The sequence below is a fragment of the Phyllobates terribilis genome, unplaced genomic scaffold, assembly GCF_046119375.1.
Source record: "Phyllobates terribilis strain yellow unplaced genomic scaffold, ASM4611937v1 Scaffold_2__4_contigs__length_985480577, whole genome shotgun sequence".
Lineage (NCBI taxonomy): Eukaryota > Metazoa > Chordata > Amphibia > Anura > Dendrobatidae > Phyllobates > Phyllobates terribilis.
The window spans coordinates 41,018,444-41,042,200 of NW_027362762.1; the positions used below are offsets into that span (position 1 = coordinate 41,018,444).

Genomic DNA, 23,757 nt, shown 5'->3' on the forward strand with positions numbered 1-23,757 from the left:
TGTAGGAAGAGCTAACAATTTGGCAGTAGTCTATACCACTGTCTTGTGTGTTCCGTAATTAACACAACAAGAAAGGGATTGCATGGATGAGTAACAAAAATGTTTTTCTCTCTTCCTCTACAAACATGACATTCCCAAACGACGAGGCCATCACACCTCCAATATGGTGAACTCATCCGTGCTCCAAGACAACACAACCCACACGATGACCATCAGCAGCACAATCTTCCTGTTCATACATTGGACCATCATTCCCTCAATCATCATCGGTTTCATTTTTTTCCTTTGCTTCATTACTTTGGTCTTTAACATCTTCCTCAAGACTCCGACTCTACGGGAGAACGCTCGATATGTCCTCTTTGTTTTCTTGCTCTTCAATGACACATTGTATCTTTTTCTAGCGTTCTATTTAATGTTGGCGTCTATAAATTTATTACGCGTTCCTGTGCCTCTTTGTTACATTTTATACACCTTCTCTGCAGGAGCATTCAAAGTCACCCCGTGTAACCTGGCGGCCATGGCGGTGGAACAGTATATCGCTATTTGTCATCCACTGCGACACGCGGAGCTCTGTACACCCCAAAGAGCTAATGCCGTGTTCACCATGATATGTTCCCTTGCGATGATCCCATATGTGGCTGAATTCTGTGTCATGGCCTCATCAATGACAAATATATTCAATCTTTATGTTGTATGCCGGGTCGAAAATTTGGTGGTCAACACAATTCAAGATATCATACAGTCCATAAGCCTCATTCTGTGCTTCATCGCAATTGGAGTAATCATCATATTCACATATGTCAAGGTCATGCAGGTGGCCAACAAAGTGTGTCCTCAGTCTTCTTCTGCCTCTAAAGCCGGGAGGACGGTTATCATCCATGCCTTTCAGATACTATTGTGCACCAGTCCATTGTTGACCACACTCACCCAAGCCTATACTTCCAAATGGCCGGAGTTCTTTCCAACAATACATTTCTTTGTGTTCACGTGTTTGCCCAGGTTCCTCAACCCCTTAATCTATGGAATCCGAGATGAACTCTTGAAACAATATATAAAGAAGTCTTTATCAAGATACTTTTGTTAGATAATAAAGACAAAAAAACTTGTACACTCAGATACATGGACGATCTCCTCCTCTGCTCATAAAGTTCAAAAAGTTTTGTCTTGAAAAGTATTAGTTTGGACTCATACTGGCTTTAATTGCATTGACATAGACACAGTCCAAAAATAAAATAGAGATGTCACAATTACTAACTCCCTTAAATGGTTGTCTCATACAGATTTGTCATCCCTTTAATTTGATCAAATTTAGTTAAGATCTTCTAATTGTCACAAAAAAATTCATTACATCATTTTGACATGATAGCAAAACCTTCTACAGACTTAAATTTACATCACAGCCACCAGATAGCAATACATAGACATGTGTAGCACAGACATCTCCCAAAAGAGTACCACAAAAAAAATTTTTGGCATCTTGTGCCACTTATTTTGTACAATATTGAGCAAAGGGCTCTGTCCACATCCCCAACTAGGACATAGGGATGTCATAGAGGGAGGTGTCCCTTTCGGGTTTCTCCACACGGATTTCTTGTCATTTCAACAGTAGGCATGAAATGCCACATTTTGTCTTTTTAAATATAATATAATACAGTGGTCCTTGATTGGAGAATGTTTTCCTGCTCAGGGAAATAATGGTCCTTGATTGTAGAATGGTTTTCCACTCTGGGATTTAGTGATCCTTGAATGCAGAGTGCTTTCATCTCAAGGATGTAGTGGTGGGTCCTTCATTGTAGAGTGTTTCCTACTCAGGGATGCAGTGGTCCTTGATTGCAGAGTGTTTTCCCATTAGAGATCTAGTGGTCTTAATTGCAGAGTGTTTTCCTGTCATAGATTTAGAGTTCTTGATTGCAGAGTGGTTTACCACTTATGGATGTAGTAGTCCTTGATTGTAGAGTGGTTTCCCTCTCTGGGATGTAGTGGTCCTCAATTGCAGAGTGTTTTCTTCTCAAGGATGTAGTGGTGGGTCCTTAATTGTAGAGTGTTTCCCACTCAGAGATGTAGTGGTCCTTGATTCAAGAGTGGTTATTTGCTCATGGAAGGCAGGAGGAGTGCAAGCACTCACAGATGACAGCTCCACAACTTCACTCATGGGAAGGCAATGAACTTAGAGGTTACACAGTCTCGCATGATGCCACAAACTTGATGGTTTTGAAAGTCTCACAAGAGGCAGGAAGATACACTGACAAGCAGAAATGCAACAATGTTTTGAACTTTTGACTTTCAGGCTCCATATCTCACCATCATATCATGTCACTGCATTGTTACTGTTTTTCTCTTATTTTGGTAATCCAACTTTGGCTTTCAACACTGCCTGAATCCTTCTGGGCATGCTCCTGATCAGATTGAAGCAAGTCTCGACCGAAATCTCATCCCTGGTCTCTTCTCCATGTCCCCAAAGTTGGCGCATACTGGTCGACTCACTTTGGTGAGTCGACCAGTATTTTTCTTCAACTCTACTCACAAGTGTTCGATTGTCCTTTTGATACCCAGAGCACTCGAGTATACGAATTAACTCGTCTTGTAGAATACTCACATATAGCTCAGCATTGAGACCACCATCGATCCTGGTCAAGTATACAACACCTTTGGCTGTTAAACAACCCTATATCATCAGGCTTTCTCCATCCAATTTGACAGTTCCTTCAATTTCTAGATCCATTATCCTCTTTTTCCCTTGCTTCTTCCAGACTCATTTGCAACCATCTGTCACGGGTGTGTCAGAGGTGACAGACAGTCGCCCTGCAGTGGGTTGCACGAGATCTCTACATTTGTAATTGCAGACAGTTTCTTAGATAAGATGCTGTCTTTAGGACCGAGCATCTTGGGTGTATATATACCTGGTGTGTCTGAGAGGGAGTCGCCGGCTATATCCATTTCTACTTGTGAAGCTTAGCAGGAGCAGTACTTCGTCCTCTCTGGAGCTTGAGGCCATGTGCTTATTTGGAGTTCATCTAAAGCTAAGCCATTTCCCCTGTTTTGTCCACCCTTGCTGTCTATAGAGTTTAGCGGAGGTTGAATAGTGTTCATCTCCTTCCATCCCTAGCCGTAGCCATACGCCAGGGAGAATAGGGCGAGGCACGCATGCGGCAATTGCTGAGGAGGCAATATAGGGACGACAGTTGAGACAGGGTGACACTAGACCGGACTAGGAAGTCTCCACTTCCCCCCCTTTCCCTAGCATCTGGGCTCCCTTTCCCTTTTCCCTCTGTGTTGCAGTAAGCCACACCTGGCGTGACACCATCAGAGCCTAGTCTATTGACTTTTGTCTCATCATTCCAAATCACCACTTTCCAATCTCCTACTGTTCACTTTTTGTACTTTTTTCCAAACTCGAGCCAACAGTTGTTATGATGATATTGAAATTGAGGCTTCTTCACCTTTTTTCGGGCCACCATTACAGACTTGTGTAACGTGTGTCGCTCAGTGCTTGCATGGACATCTGTGATATCACTATTACGAAGCATACGAGCCACATCCACTGTCGTGTTTGTTGCACCAGAACTGATAGACCTTGTGATGAGCCGACTAGTTGATTCCGTTATTTTGCCTGGACGTCCACCTCTTAGCTTCTGAATGGATGGAAGGACTTAATTTCGTATTCTTCCAACTGTCATAGCACTCATGCTATCGATGATCTGGATGACGCTGTTTCTCTTTTCTTGGGAAATCTTCTTCATGGCTGCTCCTCGGTTCAAACCAATGACCTTTTGCTTGGGAATCAACCTAGTTACACACTGAGCTATTAGGGGAATGTGGGAATAGGGTGTCATTTGTAGGCGTGAATTAGAATTCTTAATTATTGAACAACTAGGAAATGTAGCAATGATCTTGGTAATAATCGTGGTCTGAAACAGTCAATATGCCTATCCAACTAGAGGCCCTATCTGACTCGAGAATTTTGGTGCCAGAATGTTGTGAGGCGTGTGTACCATTATCCACTGTGGTGACGCAGTCGGCCTTAGCTTTCTTAGCTTGCTACATGGCTTTCTTACTGCGACCAACACCTCTCACGCTAGATCCTGGCCTTTTCCGTCTCTCAGCAGTGTTCCTGGCAGAAATCTTCTCCCATCTGAACAGGATCTGGTCACAGAATCGATCAGCTCCACTCTGCCGCTATGGGATACTTCCATTGAGGGGATGTTTATGGATCCTTCTCTGGCATGTTCTCTCTCCGTTCTTAATAACTGCAGACTGTATCCAAGATGGCCGCACTTCCCCTTCCTGTGATCTACATCCTCCCCAGCTTATATATCCACCCCTGTCCAGAGCAGGGAACTGTCACATAAAAACATCAGTTTATTGACATCACCGGAAATCACTTTTAATAAGGGACCGATCAGTTCATATCAACATTGATTTATTTTCTAAACTCCTGTGTGTTTTACACAGCTTACATATCTAGGGTAGTCTTTCAGGAGTGGTTAGCAAACATTGGCCCCTGGTGGCCAAATAACAACATTACTGCAGATGATTAAACTTATTTACAATGTGGTCACAGCTATAGACATTTATACCACACCAGTGAGCCGAAACACATCTCACACAATAGTATTGCACAAGAGAGCAAGAGATCGTAAGTTCACATTCCGTAAAAGGGACTAAAAGAAAAATGTTGAAAAATGGTTAAATAAAATATTTAAAAAATATATTTTTCTATAAATTAAAAAAAAAATCTAAAACATAAATATATTTGGTTGTGCATCTGAAATGCTAAAATATCCCATTATTTATCCCATTTAACCACTTAGATGCTGAGGTCAACTGTGCTTTTTTGTTAGTTTTTTTATATATTTTTGAAACAAATTTTTTAACATTTTTTTTTTTACATATTTTAATTTTAGTCAAAGGCAATCAATTTCCAAAATTGCTTGCTGTTCTAGATATTACCCCCTGAAAATGTGCTTACCTACCTGACTGCCCGAAACATCCCTAAGTGTCTCTGATTGATGCTGCTGATTCATGAAATGTTTATACTTTAGCAATAACTCAGAATTGCCACGGAATTGCCCTACTTTGGATTGCACTGGCGATGGGTGGAGAGTTACCCCGAGGAAGCACAAAGTCTCAGTAGTGCGGCAAAAGGAACTGCTCTTCTTGAGAGAATATATCTATGATTGCGATAAAAATGATTCCCCTCTGCTGCAGATTATTATCAAAATGTACAAACTTTCAGCTGGTTGCAATAAACTAAGCAAACAAGAACATTTTTTTAAGAGCTGAGCACAACTAACCATATGAGTGATTTCCCCAAATTCACCACAAAATGCCACGTTTATTGTCGACTGCAATGATCAAAATCATTGAGCTATCATGACAAACATTTTTACTACTTCTGGCTGTTATGACCTGCTGCCCTCTGGTTGTTATGACCTGCTGCTGAAGTGATGCATAGCCAGACAAGAGTTTCTGGCAGCATTCCTGAGGAATCTTAGTCCCTTCTCCAGGGGTAAAGGCCTCCAGGTTACTAATATTCTTGGGTTGTCAACAGAGTGGTCACAAAATTTAAAGGGGCTATCCGGTACTTTTAGTACTTTTATTTTGATGCTAAGGATGGGTTAACAATATCAGTTTGGTGGGGGTGCAACACCCAGTACCTCTGTCGATCAGCTGTTCCCAGTGTTGGGTGTGCTCAGTTGAGAATTGGAATAACTCCATTATTGCATTTACGACTTTTTTTTGTCTAGCTTTTGCTGTTTTTCACCTGTTTTTCATTTGTTCCTTATCCTACTTTTAGTTTGCACCTTTTTTAAAGTCTATTTTATACATGTTTTTTATGTTTGTCATTGTGGGTGGGGTTTGGGATTTCCAGATGTTTTTGGTGAATTTTTAAAAAAAGTAGCAAAATATTTGCACAAATATATATTAGTTTCCCCTGGAATTATTTTTTTGTATGCCTGAAAGTTTTGCAACAGTATTACAGACTATACAATTTATTGCACTAAAAGTCCGCAAAAAAATAGAATTAAAGGCAAAAATTAAGGCCCAGATTCATCATTTGTTTATGTTCTTTTTTAGAGTATTGTGGGTTGTTGTTTTTTTATAATTCTTCAAAGCAGTACATGAAGTTCATGAACTTTGGGCAAAGTAAAAAATGGCCTTTATTTTTTACTTTAATCTTTTTTAGCTCAAGAATTTCAAAAAGCTCCTTGGGGGGTAGGGGGAATAGTGTACATTTGAACAAACATTTAGAGACATTTTAAAAGGTCACAGTTGATGAATCAGCCCAAAAAATCAGGAAAAGCCACTAAACTACTAAATACAACTTTGATAAAAGGCGCAAATCCTTTGGTGAATTTGTTGCAAATCAAAAAGTCTCTGAGAGATATTTACACCAAACAAATGGTAAAAATTCTAAGCTGAATCGAGCCCAAAAAGTTTGATTTTGCATAAAATTCATAAACCACATGCACCATTTTGAAAATTTTGGAACAAAAAAAGTCAACCAATACAAGAGAAAAGAAAAGAGATTAAAAAAAATACAAATGATGAATTGGGCCCATAGTTTCCACCATGTTATACTGAAACCTAAGCACAGAGATGGTAACCATATGGGCAATGACTAAGAGAATGGCTTTCAGTTTAGTAAGTACATGGCCAAGTGATCACAGGGACCAACGACTATTCCTGATCCAGTTTTTGGCTATTGTAAACTTTTCACAACCATTAAAATCATGACTTCTTGGCTTAAACTTTCGTTTCTTTTGGTAGGACACTTTCTTGGCTCGAAACATCTCAAAAATGTACTTTTTCTCCATTCTAGAAAAATTGTAATTTTTGCGCTGCCCCATCATTTTAGTTCAAAAATTGTTTAATTTTAAATGAAGAGGAGTTCCATAGGATTATGTAATATTACATGGATGTTATCCGGGAAGGCAGCCGGCAATATACCCAAGAGGGACGTGATTATCTGCGAGCACTCAGGTATAACAGAATGAGTCTGATGACACCAGGGAGAATCCGGTACAGGGGGAGTCATTCTAAGAATAAGTGTTAGCCCTTCGGAATCATTAGCATCTATGAAATTCTGGAAACTCATCTGTCAAAGGGTTAAGAATGATTACACTCCAGAGACTCTGAAACCGTTATATACCTAGATCTGGTCTTTATGAAGTCTCTGCCGCTCAACCGGAGAACGGACCCTTCACTGGACCAGAACTGGTGTGAGTATGTGACGTTTCCATGTTCACACATATAACAAAAGAAGTGGACAAAAATATAGAATGAGCCAGATAGAAATGGAAATATTAAGGAATTGAAAAATTTGGTAATTTTCTGGGGGGGGGGGGGAGTTATATTTTCTTGAAAAGACACTTTTATCAATTTATCCAGATCTCATCATCACCGTCCATTTATTCCCAGTTTTGATGGGAGAACAGTTTTTGAATAAAAATAAAATCAGCAAGTGTCCATTCATTAGGGTCAATAGGTTGATGGAGTAAAATATGTAGGTAAAAACAATGCAAAAGTAAAATAATTAAATATGATAATGATGGCAATTTGCAGGAGCCTGGTCCAGTGTTCATGTCAGGGGTCTGTGCATGCTAGACGGTAGCCCTCCAAACCTCCTCCTTCCTGCCGGCATCCCAGCTTCTCTTCTGACTAGTCAATCCGGCGCAACATCATGCTTTCATCCCTTCGCAATGATGACGTTGCATCGGATCTACTAGTCAGAAAAAGGCGATGGGCGGACCGGCAGGTTGTGGATCGCAGGGCTCCTATCTGGTGGCCACAGACAAAGGTCCTACGAATCGATTCACTCATGTCTGTCTGTGTCATTCACACTTCAGAGGAAAAAGGAGGGGTAGATAGTTTTAAAAATAAAGCTAAAACATTTTCCTATAGGCATTGTGAGCATTTTTAAAGGGATTTCCTACTGATTTATTATAGAATATCTGGACATAGGGTTTTTTTTTGGGTGGGAGTCTGACTACGGGACCCTCATAAGCCAACTGTTGAAGCCTTGTTTCCTTTATTTAGGGTGCAGTCAGACTGCCGTATGATCCTCGGACTGGCAGTCGGCTCGCCTGACCTAAGCCTGACAGCTACATAGAAATACATGCTGTCATGCTCAGGTCAGGTGAGCCAACGGCTTTCCGGGTTTGCGATGCGATCCTCACACGAGTAATATGGCAGTCTGACTTCTCCCTTATAGTGAGGAGGTGACCAAACATATGAGGTCTTCATAATTTGAAGCACAGGGGCCTCAATGCAACATCTCGATTAGGGCCCCCAACTATGACAGGTATTTAATAATATCTGTTTCCTCTCTGGATTTCCCCTCTGCTCTATGACTGGAGGGCAACTTCAACCCCTCAACCCACTAGCATTCTGACCTCTGATCACATTTCATTATAGTGAACTAACTGGTCTGTATCCGCCCATGGCGGGTTGACCATGAAAGTCTTTCCTCATCTGCTACTAATGGAATACATAGAGTAATATGAAGTCAGTGACCATATTTATTGTGGCAGGTTGACCGCCATCAGTACGGCACCAATATATTCATAGTAATACTCATAAAATATGCAGTGTCTTGAAAAAGTATTCATGCCCTGTGAACTTTTCCACATTTCTCACGTCACACTCACAAACTTAAATGTATTTTATTGGGATTTTATGTGACACCAACACAAAGTATTTGTGAAATGATTCTTGATTTTCTAATTATTTAAAATTGTAACGTTCATTTGTATTCAGCCCCTGAGTCAATACTTTGTAGGACCACTTTTCTCTCCAGCTTTCTCTGCAGTCTTTTGGGGTCTGTCTCTCCAGCTTTGCACATCTAGAGGTGACATTTTTGCCCCTTCTTCTTTGCACACTCGCTCTCGCTCAGTGAGATTGGATGGAGACGTCTGTGATCAGTAATTTTCACGTCTTGTCACAGATTCTCTGGGATTTAGGTCTGGACTGTGACTGCGCCGTTCACACACAGGAATATGCTCTGATCTAAACCCTCCATTGTAGCTCTGGCAGGATGTTTAGGGTCATTGTCCTTCTGAAAGGTGAACCTGCGGCCCAGTCTCAAGTCTCCTGCAGCCTCTAATAGGTTTTTCTCCAGGATTGCCCTGTATTTCGCTCAATCCATCTTCCCATCACCTCTGACCAGCTTCCCTGTCCCTGCTGAATAAAAATCTGCCCACAGCAAGATGTTACCACCACCATGTGTGACGGTGTGGATGGTGTTTTCAGGGTGATGTGCAGTGTTAGTTTTCTGCCACACATAACGTTTTCATTTAGCCCAAAAAGTTCTTGATTGGTCTCATCTGACCAGAGCCTCTTCCTCTACATGCTCGCTGTGTCTCCTACATGACTTTTTGCAAACTTTAAACAGGACTTCTTATTACTTACTTTCAAAAATGGATTCTTCTTGCCACATTGCCATAAAGGCCAGATTTATGAAGTATACGACTAATAGTTATCCTGGACAGATTCTCCCACCTGAGCTGTGGATGTCTGCAGCTCCTCCAGAGTGACCATGGACCTATTGGTTGCGTCTGTAATTAGTGCTCTTCTTGTTTGGGATGTCATGTTAGGTGGACGGCCATGTTTTGGTAGGTTTGCAATTGTGCCATACGCCTTCCATTTTTAGATGATGGAATGAACAGTGCTCCATGAGATGTTCAGAGCTTGGGCTATTTATTTATAACCTAACCCTGCTTTACTCTTCTCCACAACTTTATCCCTGACCTGTCTGGTGGGCTCCTTGGTTTTCATAAAGCTGTTTGATCCACAATGTTCTGACATAAATCTCTGAGGCCTTCACAGAACAGAAGTTGTTATAATGAGAAGAAATCACACCCAGGTGGACTCAGTTTACTAATTATGTGACTTGTGGAGCGAATTAGTCACTCAGGAATTTATTTAGGAGTATCAGACTACAGGGGGCTGAATGCAAGTGCACCTCACAATTTTCAGATTTATATTTTAAAAATATTTAGAAAACCATGTATCATTTCCTTTACACGTCACAAATACTTACGACTTTGAGTTAGTATCACATAAAATCCCAATAAAATACATATATATTTCTGGATGTAGCATGAAAAAATGTGGAAAAGTTTATGAATACTTTTTTAAAGGCACTGAATATCTTGTCTTAGTGAAAAAAGTTTGGATCTCCAGACTTGGAGGTAGTGAAGCTTTTGTATCTTGTCTGATCATGGCGGTTTAGATATGGCACGAGATATATCTTCACTGAAGAGGAAAGTTTGCATCACCATAAATATCTTCTCTAAGCAAAGCAGTTTGGATCTTTATATACATCTTGTCTTAATTCAGCAGAAATTGTTTTCATCCTAAAAATCATCTTATGTACACTGGTTTAAATATGTTCTTAGCGGAGGTCGCCTGGCAGGAAGGTTATTCGCAGAAATCTGTTGATGCTACCAAAGCAACCTTAGAGCAAGCACAATATTTATACTGCTACCCTTTAGAGAAGGAAAAAGGGAAAAGACAAAGCGTAATTATTTGTAAGGATTTTTTTTTGCTTTTTGCTGTGCCAAGAGGAACTGCTGCTGGACTATGAGAGAATTTACCTGGGAGGGAGCGGTGAGCTGAAAGTGAGAGAAGAAATGGTGGCTAAGAAGTAGAGGTGGTAGGCTGAGGGCTTGAAGTTCAACTGGTACATATGGAAGGTAGCCTGATACATCTGAGTGAGTGTCTAAGAGTGGAGAAAAATGCCTAATTCATTGATCAAGGCCATGAAGAAGTGTCACAGGCCTGTGGAAGAGAGTCATTAGTTTGTGTTCTAAGCAAGCTAGTGCCGAAACAGTATTGGCACATTGTCATCCTGGGCAGATATAAAGGGGTGAAGATGAGTAATAAGCTGTAGATCGTGGGAGGCCAACAGCTGGGACTTGCGCCAATCGGCAGAACTTGAAATTTTTATCCACATTAGAAAAGTGTGACAGTCCACATGCTCGATCTCCACACCATTCCTTCCCTATAAGACCGCCCCATTGCAATCGGTGAGGGTTCCAAAGGTCGGACACCCATCAATCTATAAGTTTTCCCCCCATCCTCTGAATAGGCAACAACTTATTTCCACTAGACAACACTTTTAAGTCTTGCTTGGGCTGCAGAAAATAAACTAAACTTATGGACCCAGTGGCCACCAACGTCCACTACTAGTTGTAGCAACGATCTGGTTACCCTTAGGTCAGGAAGTCCAGAAGAACAGTGGACAGATTTTAATTAGTGTGAAAGTATCAACCTTAGATAATTGACATCTAAATCTTAATAGAGGGCCTGTGTGAAGTAACCTAGACCTTGGTGTGGGGTTCCGTATTTTGAAGTTAAGAGGATTTTTTTGAGACAGAGAAAGGCATATTCATTAACGTTAACTACTTCCGGATGGCCCAGGATGTCAATATTTTACTCTGCAGTGATGTTCTAAAACAACACGGCATATAGCAGCCGCAGGAGATCATGTGGCCACAAGAGTGAGGAGCCAGACACAGCCAGACTCCCCATTGAGAAGACAAAAATGGTTTATTACCTTCTCTGCCTTTTTGATTGTTGTATACACAGCACTGAACAAATCCTGTGTATACAGATCAGGAAGCACTGACTATGCTTCCTCTTCTAGTCCTAGTGATCAAGTGATCACTACGTGTTGGGACAAAGCAGAAGCTGCTGGGTCCTAGGAAATTGCTATGAAATCAGGAGGCTGAATTTCCCCTGTAACTGGGGATAAAATACCAAACCCAGTTACAGGGGAAATCAGATTAGTAAAAGTATTTAAATGTTGAAATGACAACAATGTAAAATGAATGAATGATTGAAAACAGGAGTAAACAAAAAAGCGCCTGCCAGTCTGAATCGCTGTTACTAAGCGCCACTTTGGTAAAAAAAAATATATGTTTCCTAGAAAAAAAATTAATTTGATGGAAAGAAGAAGACATTTTAAACTTTTTCTTTAGTGGTGTTTTGTTGTAGTAAAAAAATATGTGAAAAAAAAGACCATGATAGATTGAGTATGGATTGGTGGCTGTTTTGGGGCATCAGCTGTACCCACTTTCTGTGAGCAGGTAATAGTAATTAGCTAGGAGTCATCCTGCTAATACATGCAGGGGAAGATAATGCAGACAGAATGTCTCCAATAGAAAAAATGTTATTGTGAAACTTTTCGAGGATATATATGGGCTCAGGGAACCAAAATGGCTTCTGTGTCGTTCGGAGCTGGCCACCCATAGAATCGCAATATTACCCTGTGATATTGTGGATCATAGTCATAGATCATGTGTCTAAGATGCTTAAAGTATGTTCAGGAGGATGACGGACATATTATTTTCCTAGAAGGTTCCTGTATGAAGTAGAATTATGTCCAAAACTGTGGCTGTCCTTGCATATAATAAACCATCCTCCATATACAGTGCCTACAAGTAGTATTCAACCCCCTGCAGATTTAGGTGGTTGACACATGCGGAATTAACTTGGCATTGTGACATTTGTACTGTAGATCAGCCTGGAAGTGGGAAATGCACTGCAGCAATTTTTTTTTTTTTTTTTTTTAAACGTAAAAAGTTAATTCAGAGTGTCATTTATTATTCAACCCCTCAAACCACAAGAATTCTGTTTGGTCCCCCTAAAGTATTAAGAAGTAGTTCAGGCACCAAGAATAATGAGCTTCACATGTGTGGATTAAAGATCTCTTTTGCCAGCCTTTTCTGACTATTTAAGACCCTCCCCAAACTTGTGAACAGCACTCAGACATGGTCAACATGGGAAAGACAAAGGAGCATTCCAAGGCCATCAGAGACAAGATCGTGGAGGGTCACAAGGCTGGCAAGGGGTACAAAACCCTTTCCAAGGAGTTGGGCCTACCTGTCTCCACTGTTGGGAGCATCATCCATAAGTGGAAGGCTTATGGAACTACTGTTAGCCTTCCACGGCCAGGCCAGACTTTGAAAGTGTCCTCCCGTGCCAAGGCCAGGCTTGTCCGAAGAGTCAAGGCTAACCCAAGGACAACAAGGAAGGAGCTCCGGGAAGATCTCATGGCAGTGGGGACATTGATTTCAGTCAATACCATAAGTAACGTACTCCACCGCAATGGTCTCCGTTCCAGACGAGCCCGTAAGGTACCTTTACTTTCAAAGCGTCATGTCAAGGCTCGTCTACAGTTTGCTCATGATCACTTGGAGGACTCTGAGACAGACTGGTTCAAGGTTCTATGGTCTGATGAGACCAAGATCGAGATCTTTGGTGCCAACCACACACGTGACGTTTGGAGACTGGATGGCACTGCATACGACCCCAAGAATACCATCCCTACAGTCAAGCATGGTGGTGGCAGCATCATGCTGTGGGGCTGTTTCTCTGCCAAGGGGCCTGGCCATCTGGTCCGCATCCATGGGAAGATGGATAGCACAGCCTACCTGGAGATTTTGGCCAAGAACCTCCGCTCCTCCATCAAGGATCTTAAGATGGGTCGTAATTTCATCTTCCAACAAGACAACGACCCAAAGCACACAGCCAAGAAAACCAAGGCCTGGTTCAATAGGGAAAAAGTCAAGGTGTTGGAGTGGCCTAGTCAGTCTCCTGACCTTAACCCAATTGAAAACTTGTGGAAGGAGCTCAAGAATAAAGTCCACATGAGACACCCAAAGAACCTAGATAACTTGGAGAAGATCTGCATGGAGGAGTGGGCCAAGATAACTCCACAGACCTGTGCCGGCCTGATCAGGTCTTATAAAAGACGATTATTAGCTGTAATTGCAAACAAGGGTTATTCCACAAAATATTAAACATAGGGGTTGTATAATAATTGACCCACACTTTTATGTTTAAAATTTAATAAAATTCAACTGAGCAACATAACTTTTTGGTTTGTAAGATTTATGCTTCTGTTCATAAAACCTACTCTCGTTTGCAGTTTGAAGGCTCTAACTTATTTGCATCTTATCAAACCAGCTAAATCTGCAGGGGGTTGAATACTACTTGTAGGCACTGTACTTTACCAGTCTTGTAAAACCTTTATAATATTTCATCTACAGAATCTCATGGTTAGACCCAAGGAGAACCACATGCATGGTAGCTCTTTCCAATTTTCTCTGCCGGAACATCTCACAGATCCAATCCAGAAAATGTTTCTATATTTTTCCATTTTATTTTATATTGTTTTGCTTTTAATGTGAGTCTTTTTGTAACCTTTTTATGCACAATACATTTTTTGTACATTAAAATTTAAATTTAATACATTAGCTCCTTGCTGCTGTAAACGTACCCACAACCCTGAAGAGGGAGAGTATAGCTTTGTTATGTTACCCTATGTATGCCAGAGGTTAAGAAGAGCTGGGTGGCATGTATGTAGTGAGTCACTTCATGCATGTGTCCCACTGGCCTCATAAAACGATGTGTGGTGTGGATGTGTAAACTGGCTCAGGGGCGACTTAGATCATAGTCAGTCTATTGCAATAGGTCGGTGGATGAGTGAGTGTGGAAAGTGGAGTCCCCCTTTACAGTTACATCCAAGTCATGTGCACAGCAAGTGGGCAGTGTTCGTGACTTAGTCACATATTTACTTTCTTCTCCGCCCGATACCAGCAAAAAGAAGATATGAAAATAATATAAAAATTAGTCACCACAAATCATGAAGGTGCAAATATTATTTAAATATCCAAGTAAGAAAAAAGTTTAAAGCTCTTTAAACAACATGTATGAAAAAAAAACTAAAATCTGTCTGGTCAGTTACAGGGAGAAATGACCTGGTCATAAACTTATTAAAGGACTTCTTCAAGAATGTGATAAAATGGTCCCCATTTAGTATTTTAATTGGCAGCCCATGCCAGTCATGTGTTAAGATATGCTACAGTCTGAAGAAACACTGCTCCCAAGATTGGTATCTCAACTGACAGAGGAGCTGTATCTTAAACCCACATATAGGAATTGCCGGAGAAAGGCTGTGACAGGAGAAAAAATAAATCTTGTCCGCAACTGATGAGTACAAAGGATTTTTTCTCCAGCCTGAGTCCTCTGTTCACAGTCAGCTGAGAAGATTTATTTCTTCACCTGTCACAGCCCTTCTCTAGCAACTCTGGTATGTGTGTTTACAATACAACTGTGACAACACAGCTTCTAATCTTAATTAGCCAGACATCTAGATTTGTTAGGCCAAGAGAAATACACTATTGTGTTTGTATTGACTTTAGATTGTGTGTGTTTCTTTGGTGGGTCAAGAAGGACAGACTAGTATTTGTATAACCCTGAATGTTGACTTCTCCTTGGTCTGTGAACAATGAATGTTTGCTAAATATGCTGATTATCCATTGTGTGGACCCTGTGGCTTGTTTACTCCGAGAGCAGAGGAGTATAAGTTATGCAAATTGATTAAACGTTCAAGCAATGAGACTTGAGCTCTGCACCTTTCCCCCTGACCTGTGAATAATGACCTTAGCCACAGATGTGCATATTAACAGGCATTTCTATCATGCTAGAATGAGAGAATCAGAGAGACTATTCAGGACAGCAGTTTGGTAGCATGGCTCCATCCAGAGAGACACAGATTTGGATTCTATAGGATTACAGCCTAAGGGTACACGGCCCTGACTGGAAGGATGCAGATCTGCTCCATTGACCATCAGAGAACCCATGGATACATTTGAGTAAACCAGGTTGGGACAATGAGTTCACCTGGCCCCATGGATATGTGTTTTGGGGTTGCCAGGTTGAGACCATCTGTTCACCTGGAACCCATGGAGACACTCGGAAAAAGCCAGGTTCAGACAATGAGGTCATCTGGAACCCATGGAGTTGTTCGGAGAGGCCAGGGTGGGACCCCCAGGTCTCCTGCTCTTGTACCTCAATGGACTGTCAACTTCCTTAGCTTGACGCTACCTCCTCTTTGTGGGGGTCCATCAAAAGCGGGGGGCCACTGGTTGAGGTAGTTGGCCCGGGAAGTCCCAAAGTCACAGCTGTTCTATTCCCTGCGAGCCAGTGGAAGGGTGAGACTGAGTAATTTTGCACCATCTTGGGTATTTGCTGGGACTGTTCTATGTGTTTATTTTCCGTTTGGTGGTTCAATAAAGTATTGCCACACTGTTTTACTGTTTGCTGAGTAATATTATGCCCACAGAAAATGCTGTGTCTTCACAACAACTCTTCTGTCAGTTGAGACACTGGTTTTGGGGGTTGTGTTTCTTCAGACTGCAGCACAGCTCAGCAGTATCTGAGCCTGCTAGACCACTAGATCAGCTGCCGAGCTGTGATTGGCAACAACAGGGAAAGAGCAGTGAATGCACACGCCCGAGGAAAAGACTTTGAAGAAATGCCCAGTTGAACTTCAAAACAGAGTTTCCACCTTCTGATCTCCAAAAGCAATACATTTTAATATCTCTGAAATGGAGTGACGCAGCGCAAAATGGGAAAAAAGCAGCAGAATAAGGGGAGCTCGGGGATTTTTAGAAAGTATTTCACAAATTTTTTTTGAGAAAGTGACAGGTCACCAGGTCAAAAGGGTCCAGTTTCTGATTTTATTTTATTCCAATTTCTCCCTTTAGTTTTCCATTGTTTTAAAATCTTCCATACGGTTCCAGAGATATAGGCCTTTTTTTATTTGGTGCAAATTTTTAGGGTCTTTATGAAGGTGGTGTGGCACACAAAGCAGCCTAAAGACACGCCCCGAGGATCCTTTGAACTTCGCCCCCTTAGTAAAGACCATAACAATTAGAGCTAAATAAATATGTCTGGAATGAATTTTCGGCAGATTCCATTGTATTATAACTGCCAAGTTGTGTTGCGTAAAATTGTATTGTTTGATCCAGTTTATATTGTGATTGTTTATTTTAAAGAAGAAACCCCAGATTAGAATCATGTCTTATGGTAGGTCTTCAGTAAACCCTTAAGAGGTGGTCTTAGCTCATAGGGATAAAATGGTGCACTAATAAAATGGATCAATAAATTACTTTCTAATCTCTACTTCTTTTCTTCCTCTTGCACCAGCATGAGGAGAAATAACATCCCTGCTCCAGCTATGAACCCATCATCCACCATTCAAGTCAACACCACCCAAGTGCCCGTCACCCTCAGCAAGACATCCGAGATCATACGATGGTCATTCGTCTTATTGACCGTCGTTGGCCTCTGCTTCTTCATCTACTTGATTGTCATGATGCTTATTGTCTTCTTCACGAACCCTCAGCTCCAGGAGAATGCCCGATACCTCCTGTTTATCTACATGCTGGTGAACGATGCATTCTATGTCTTCCTCGCCTTCTACTTACTGATGGCGGGGTTGTATCTGCTGTACGTCCCTGTACCTCTCTGTATTATCTTGTATGGCTTCACAACGAGTGTATTCAGTGTAACACCATACAACCTAGTCGTCATGGCTCTGGAACGTTACATAGCCATTTGTTACCCGCTTCGCCACACTGAGCTATGCACTACGAAAAGAGCTAATATGGCTTTTTCCTTAATATGGCTGTTACTCGTAGTCCTCCATGGTACTGAGCTAGCCATTATGTTCACCTCGGTTACAAATCTATATCGCTATATCATCTGCAAGCATGAAACCCTAATGGTAAATCCCATTCAAAATGTCATAAGGACCCTCAACTTCATCCTATGCTTTGGCTCAGTGGGAATCGTCCTGATATTTACCTATGTCAAGATCATGTTGGTTGCCCGCAAAGTAAGTTCTCAATCAACTTTGGCTTCCAAAGCCGGGAACACCATCATGCTACACGCATTCCAGTTACTTTTGTATATGTCTTCTTTATTAACCAATCTCACGCAAACATATTTGCCCAAAAAGATTGAATATTTGCCAATAACAACATTTTTTATCCTCACTTGCGCCCCGAGGTTCCTCAGCCCTGTCATCTATGGAATCCGGGATGAAGAACTGAGAAAACATGTGAAAAAGGCTTTAAGAAAATATTTCAGTTAGAGATTTTTTTTTCCCCGGTTTGAAGCACTGCAAAATTCTTCTATTGTTCTCTTATATTATTATTATTATTATTATTATTATTATAGTGCCATTTATTCCATGGCGCTTTACATCTGAAAAAGGGGTATACATAGCAAAAAACAATTACAGAAATCTTGAACAAAAACGCAATGGCAAACTGGCACAGAAGGAGAGAGAACCCTGCCCGTGAGTGCTCACAGTCTACAAGGGTGAGGATGCAGTAGGTGAGGGTAGAGCTGGTCGTGCAGCGGTATGGTGGAGCGGTGGTTACTGCAGGTTGTAGGCTTGTCGGAAGAGGTGGGTCTTCAGGTTCCTTTTGAAGGTTTCCAAGGTAGGCGAGAGTCTGATATGTTGGAGTAGAGAGTTCCAGAGTAGGGGGGAAGCATGGGAGAAATCTTGCATACAATTGTGGGAAGAGGAGATAAGAGGGGAGTAGAGATGGAGATCTTGTGAGGATCGTAGGTTGCGTGTAGGTAGATATCGGGAGACTAGGTCACAGATGTATGGAGGAGACAGGTTGTGGATGGCTTTGTATGCCATGGTTAGGGTTTTGAACTGGAGTCTCTGGGTAATGGGGAGCCAGTGAAGAGATTGACAGAGAGGAGAGGCGGGGGAATAGCAGGGGGACAGGTGGATTAGTCGGGCAGCAGAGTTTAGGATAGATTGGAGGGGTGTGAGAGTGTTAGAGGGGAGGCCACAGAGCAGGAGGTTGCAGTAGTCAAGGCGGGAGATGATGAGGGCGTGCACTAGTGTTTTTGCAGATTCGTGGTTAAGGAATGTGCGGATCTGGGAGTTGGAGTCGACAGGAAATGGAAAGGGCTTGGATGTGTGGTTTGAAGGAGAGATCAGAGTCCAGGGTTACCCCGAGGCAGCGAGGTTGTTGGACTGCTGAAAGTGGACAGCCATTGATTTTGATGGATAGGTCAGCTGGGGTGGGTGGGTTGAGTGAGATGGCGGAAAGATGATGAATCTAGTTTTATCCATGTTCAATTTTAGAAATCTAGCAGAGAAGAAAGATGAGATAGCGAACAGATATTGTGGGATTCTAGTTAGTAAGGAGCTGATATCAGGTCCAGAGAGGTAAATCTGTGTGTTGTCAGCATAAAGATGACACTGAAAGCCGTGAGACTCTATGAGCTGTTCCAGGCCGAGGGTGTAGATTGAAAAAAGCAGAGGTTCTAGGACTGAACCCTGGGGGACACCGACAGATAGGGGGAGAGGTGAGGAGGTGGTGTGTGAGAAACACTAAAGGTCCTGTCTGTTAAGTATGAGGAGTTCCCGGATAGGACCAAGTCCCTGATGCCAAGAGATGAGAGAGTTTGTAGTAAGAGGGAATGGTCCAATGTGTCAAAGGCAGATGACAGGTCCAGAAGGAGGAGGACAGAATAGTGTCGCTTGGATTTGGCAGTTAGTAGGTCGTTGGTAACTTTAGTCAGGGCAGTTTCAGTAGAGTGATGCGGTCAGAAGCCAGATTGTAAGCTGTCAAAGAGGAAGCAGGAGGAGAGGTGGGAGGACAGCTCAAGGTGGACATGTTGTTCTAGTAGTTTTGAGGCATAGGGGAGAAGTGATATGGGGCAATAGCTAGTCAGAGAGGATGGGTCAAGGGACTTTTTTTGAGGATGGGTGTGATCAAGGCATGTTTGAAGCATATAAGTTATTTAGGGCTAGGAAGAGGCTGCTTTCTCGGTGTGTTGTCAAAAACTATCCACTATTGAGTTGTCGTCTTCGATAAAGTTTTCAAAAATTCTGAACCTCCATTTCTTTGGTTTTTGGGATGGTTGTGTGACTACCAGGACAGCTACCAATACATGTTCCACATGGGATTTTACCCAGCTCTCCTGAATGGTACATCATGTAATGCATTACTTTAGGAGTGAACCACTGTATAACTAGAATTTTGGAGGTGCCCTATGTCTAAATTTTGGCCAAGTCCAGAGATTTGACCACCACAATTTATTCCAATTTGAGTTTCTTACATACCTGGGGTAATTCTTCCTGTTCTCAGTAGCTTACTTTTGAGCTTTGCTGTATAGACAGGGACATGTTATGCAGAGTCCTTTCATTATCACTAGAGGGAGGGGTATGTAGAGTCATTCTCATCTCATTATGATAACAAGATGATGTAAATTTAATTATGACATAGTGTAACATTGGTTAAATGTAACCAATTGCCCTACAAATAGTAGCTTACTTGTGAGTTTTGCTGAATAGACTGTGATGTAATAAGCAGAGTCCTTTCATTATAATTAGGGGAACGGGTCAGCAGAGTCATTGTCATCTCATTATGATAAGAGGGTGATATAAATATATGACATAGTGCAAGATTGGCTAAATTCAACCAATTGCCCTACAAAAAGGAGCTTACTTGTGATATTTGCTGTATAGAGAGGGACATGATGAGCAGAATTCTTTCATTATTGTTATAGGGAGGGGTCAGCAGAGTCACTGTCATCTCATTATGATTAGAGGGCGATGTAAATTTATGATGTAGTGCAAGATTGGCTAAATTTATTTATTTTACTCACTTATATAGCGCTATTAACTCCACAGCACTTTACATACATCAGCACTGTCCCCATTGGGGCTCACAATCTACATTCCCTATCAGTATGTCCTTGGAGTGTGGGAGGAAACCCACACAAACACAGGGAGAACATACAAAATCCTTGCAGATGTTGTCCTTGGTGGGATTTGAACCCAGGTCCCCAGTGCTGCAAAGTTGTAGTGCTAACCACTGAGCCACCGTGCTGCCCAAATTTAACCAGTTGCCCTGCAAAAAAAAACTCTACCTTTAGCCCAAGCCTTTTTACTACTATGTAAGTCACAAAGGTCAGAAGTAGTCCACGCCCAGATGTAATTGTAGACCAAAAGGCACATAAGAGGACTATAGGACCATAAATTGTAACCAGAAATGATTCTGAAAATTTAAAAAAAAATAAAAATAAAAAAGAAGGAAATTGCATTTGGTTGAAATTATTTTTGTTTGTTTTTTTATTAATTTAAGCAACACATCGAGCCCAATTCATCATTACATTTCCACCAGTTTTTTTGGGTGTGAATATCTCTCCGTTAGTGACTATGTGATTTGCGACAATTTCATCAAATAATTTGCTCCTTATTTCGAGTTGTCTTTTGTGGATTAGTTAGTTTTCTGATTTTTACATCAGTGTGGCTTTTCTAGATGATTTAGACAGAATCATTAAATGCAATTTTTTTAAAAGTTGAAAAATTTGACGCAACTCTTCTCTAGTCCCCTCCCCTGGAGTGATTTTATGTCCGCCTGTTTAAAAGTTTTTTGTGACATTTTTCTAAAAAAAAAAAAAGACAATTTGTAGCTTTGCGCAAATTTCATGAATAGAGTGCGCCATTTTGATGAATTTGGCACAAAAATATCAGGAAAAACTACTTGTCAAGGAAAAAAGTGACTTAAAAAATAAGAGCAAACAATGAATTGGGCTCATTATATCACATTTTCTTTTATAATTTGTCACACCAGCATTAGACAGAACTGCAGGAAAATATGAACACTTTATGGAAGCTTTGAACTTCAAAAAGAAAACTCAAAAGGTTGTTCTTTGGAGGTTTTGGGATAGAAATAGGCATTTACAGGGTTGGAGTTCAATTACCAGATTTTGGCAATTAAAATATTGGTATTGCCAATCTCCCCCTTCTGTGCTCATGAAACTTCAGTTAAACTGGCTTTCAATCACTATATTTATATCCCTGGAATATCTTTATACTAGATGGTGGCCCGATTCTAACGCATCGGGTATTCTAGAATATGTATGCAGCCGACCGGGCGCAATCAGCAGAGCGGTATTTAAATTTGGCGCCAAAATCGCTGATTGGTTGCGGCCGGCAACCGCGACCAATCAGCAAAGTGGTGTTTAAATTTGTCGGCAATATCGGTGATTGGTCGCAGGCGGCGGCCGCGACCAATCAGCAAGCCGTGTTAGTGAGGACTGGAGAGTGTGTTTAAATTTGGCACCAAAATCACTGATCGGTCGCGGCCGGCAACCGTGACCAATAAGCAAAGCGGTGTTAAAATTTGGCGCCTATATCACTGATTGGTCACTGCCAGTGGTCGCGACTAATCAGCTTAGCGGAGTTTAACCCCTTTAGAGCCCATGACGTATTAGTACGCACATTTGGGTACCCCCCGTTCAGTGAGGGCTGCTGCGCTAAGCCCTCACTGAACCGAGCACATGTCAGCTGATTCTTACAGCTGACATGTGCCCGCAACAGCCGCGGGTGGAATCGCGATCCACCCACGGCTGTTAACATGATAAATGCCGCTGTCAATCTCCGACAGCGACATTTAACGTGCACTTCCGGGTTGCGCGTCATAAGCCCCGCCCACCGTCGACCCCGTCACGTGATCGCGGGTCGCCGATGGGCGTGCATGACAACCCAGGGTCTGCAGCAGACGCCTGTGGTTGTCATGATCTCGTCGCTATGAGCGCCACCTAGTGGTCGGCGCTCATAGCACAGGACCATTTCTGCTATATGCAGGGGATCTGCTCGTCCCCTGTATGTAGCAGAGACGATCAGACAACTGCTGCTTCTAGTCTCCTATGGAGACTATTGAAGCATGCAGTAAGTGAAAAAAAAATGTTTTTAAAAATATAAAAAAAATAAAAAAAATATAAAAGTTTAAATCACCCCCCTTTCGCCCCATTCAAAATAAAATATAAAAAAAAAAACCCACATACACATATTTGGTATCGCCGCGTTCAGAATCGCCCCTTCTATCAAAATAAAAAAAGAATTAATCCGATCGGTAAACGGTGAAACGAGAAAAAAATTCTAAACGCCAGAATTACGTTTTTTGGTCGCCGCAAAATTGCAATAAAATGCAATAAAGGGCGATCAAAACATCGGATCTACCCCAAAATGTTATCAATAAAAACGTCAGCCCGGCGCGCAAAAAATAAGCCCTCACCCAGCCCCAGATCCCGAAAAATGGAGACGCTACAGGTCTCGGAAAATGGCGCTATTTTTTTTTAGTTTTTTTTACCAAATTTTGGAATTTTTTTTCGCCACTTAAATATAAAATAACCTATACATGTTTGGTGTCTACAAACTCGTAATGACCTGGAGAATAAGAATGGCAGCTCAGTTTTAGCATTCAGTGAATGTGGTAAAAAAAATAAATAAAAAACAACTGTGGTATTGCACTTTTTTTGCAATTTTACAAAAAACTAGTAATGGCGTTGAAAAGTACAACTTGTCCCGCAAAAAATAAGCCCACACACGGCCATATTGTTCAAAAAATAAAGACACTATGGCTCTGGGAACAAGGGGAGCAAAAAACGAAAAAGAAAAAACGTCAAAACCCAAGGTTGCGAAAGGGTTAAACTTGACGAAAATAATGCTGATTGGTCGCGGCCAGCGAACGCGACCAATCAACAGAGCGGTGTTTAAATTTGGCGCCAATAATGCTGATTGGTTGCGGCCGGCGGTAGCGACCAATCAGCAGAGCGATATTTAAATTTGGCGCCAATAATGGTGATTGGTCACGACCGCGACTAATCAGCAGAGCGGGGTTTAAATTTGGCGCCAATAATGCTGATTAGTCGCGGCTGGCGACCGCGACTAATCAGCAGAGCAATGTTTAAATTTGGCGCCAAAATCGCTGATTGGTCGCGGCCGGCAGTCGCGACCAATCAGCAGAGCATGGTTTAAATTTGGCGCCAATACTGCTGATTGGTTGCGGCCGGCAACCTCGACCAATCAGCAGAGCGGGGTTTAAATTTTGCGCAAAAATCGCTTATTGGTCGCGGCCG

General features: G+C 41.7%; 2 protein-coding genes across 2 annotated transcripts; both read left to right on the forward strand.

The window, feature by feature from the left end:
• The first annotated feature begins 205 nt into the window (after positions 1–205).
• LOC141244229 (odorant receptor 131-2-like) lies at positions 206–1,084 on the forward strand. Its single transcript, XM_073668997.1, has one exon. It carries the CDS (start codon positions 206–208, stop codon positions 1,082–1,084), a length of 879 nt encoding a protein of 292 aa, XP_073525098.1.
• Positions 1,085–17,002: 15,918 nt separating this feature from the next.
• Positions 17,003–17,950, forward strand: LOC141244245 (odorant receptor 131-2-like). Its single transcript, XM_073668998.1, has one exon. The coding sequence runs from the start codon at positions 17,003–17,005 to the stop codon at positions 17,948–17,950; it is 948 nt and encodes a 315-aa protein (XP_073525099.1).
• The last annotated feature ends 5,807 nt before the right edge of the window (positions 17,951–23,757 follow it).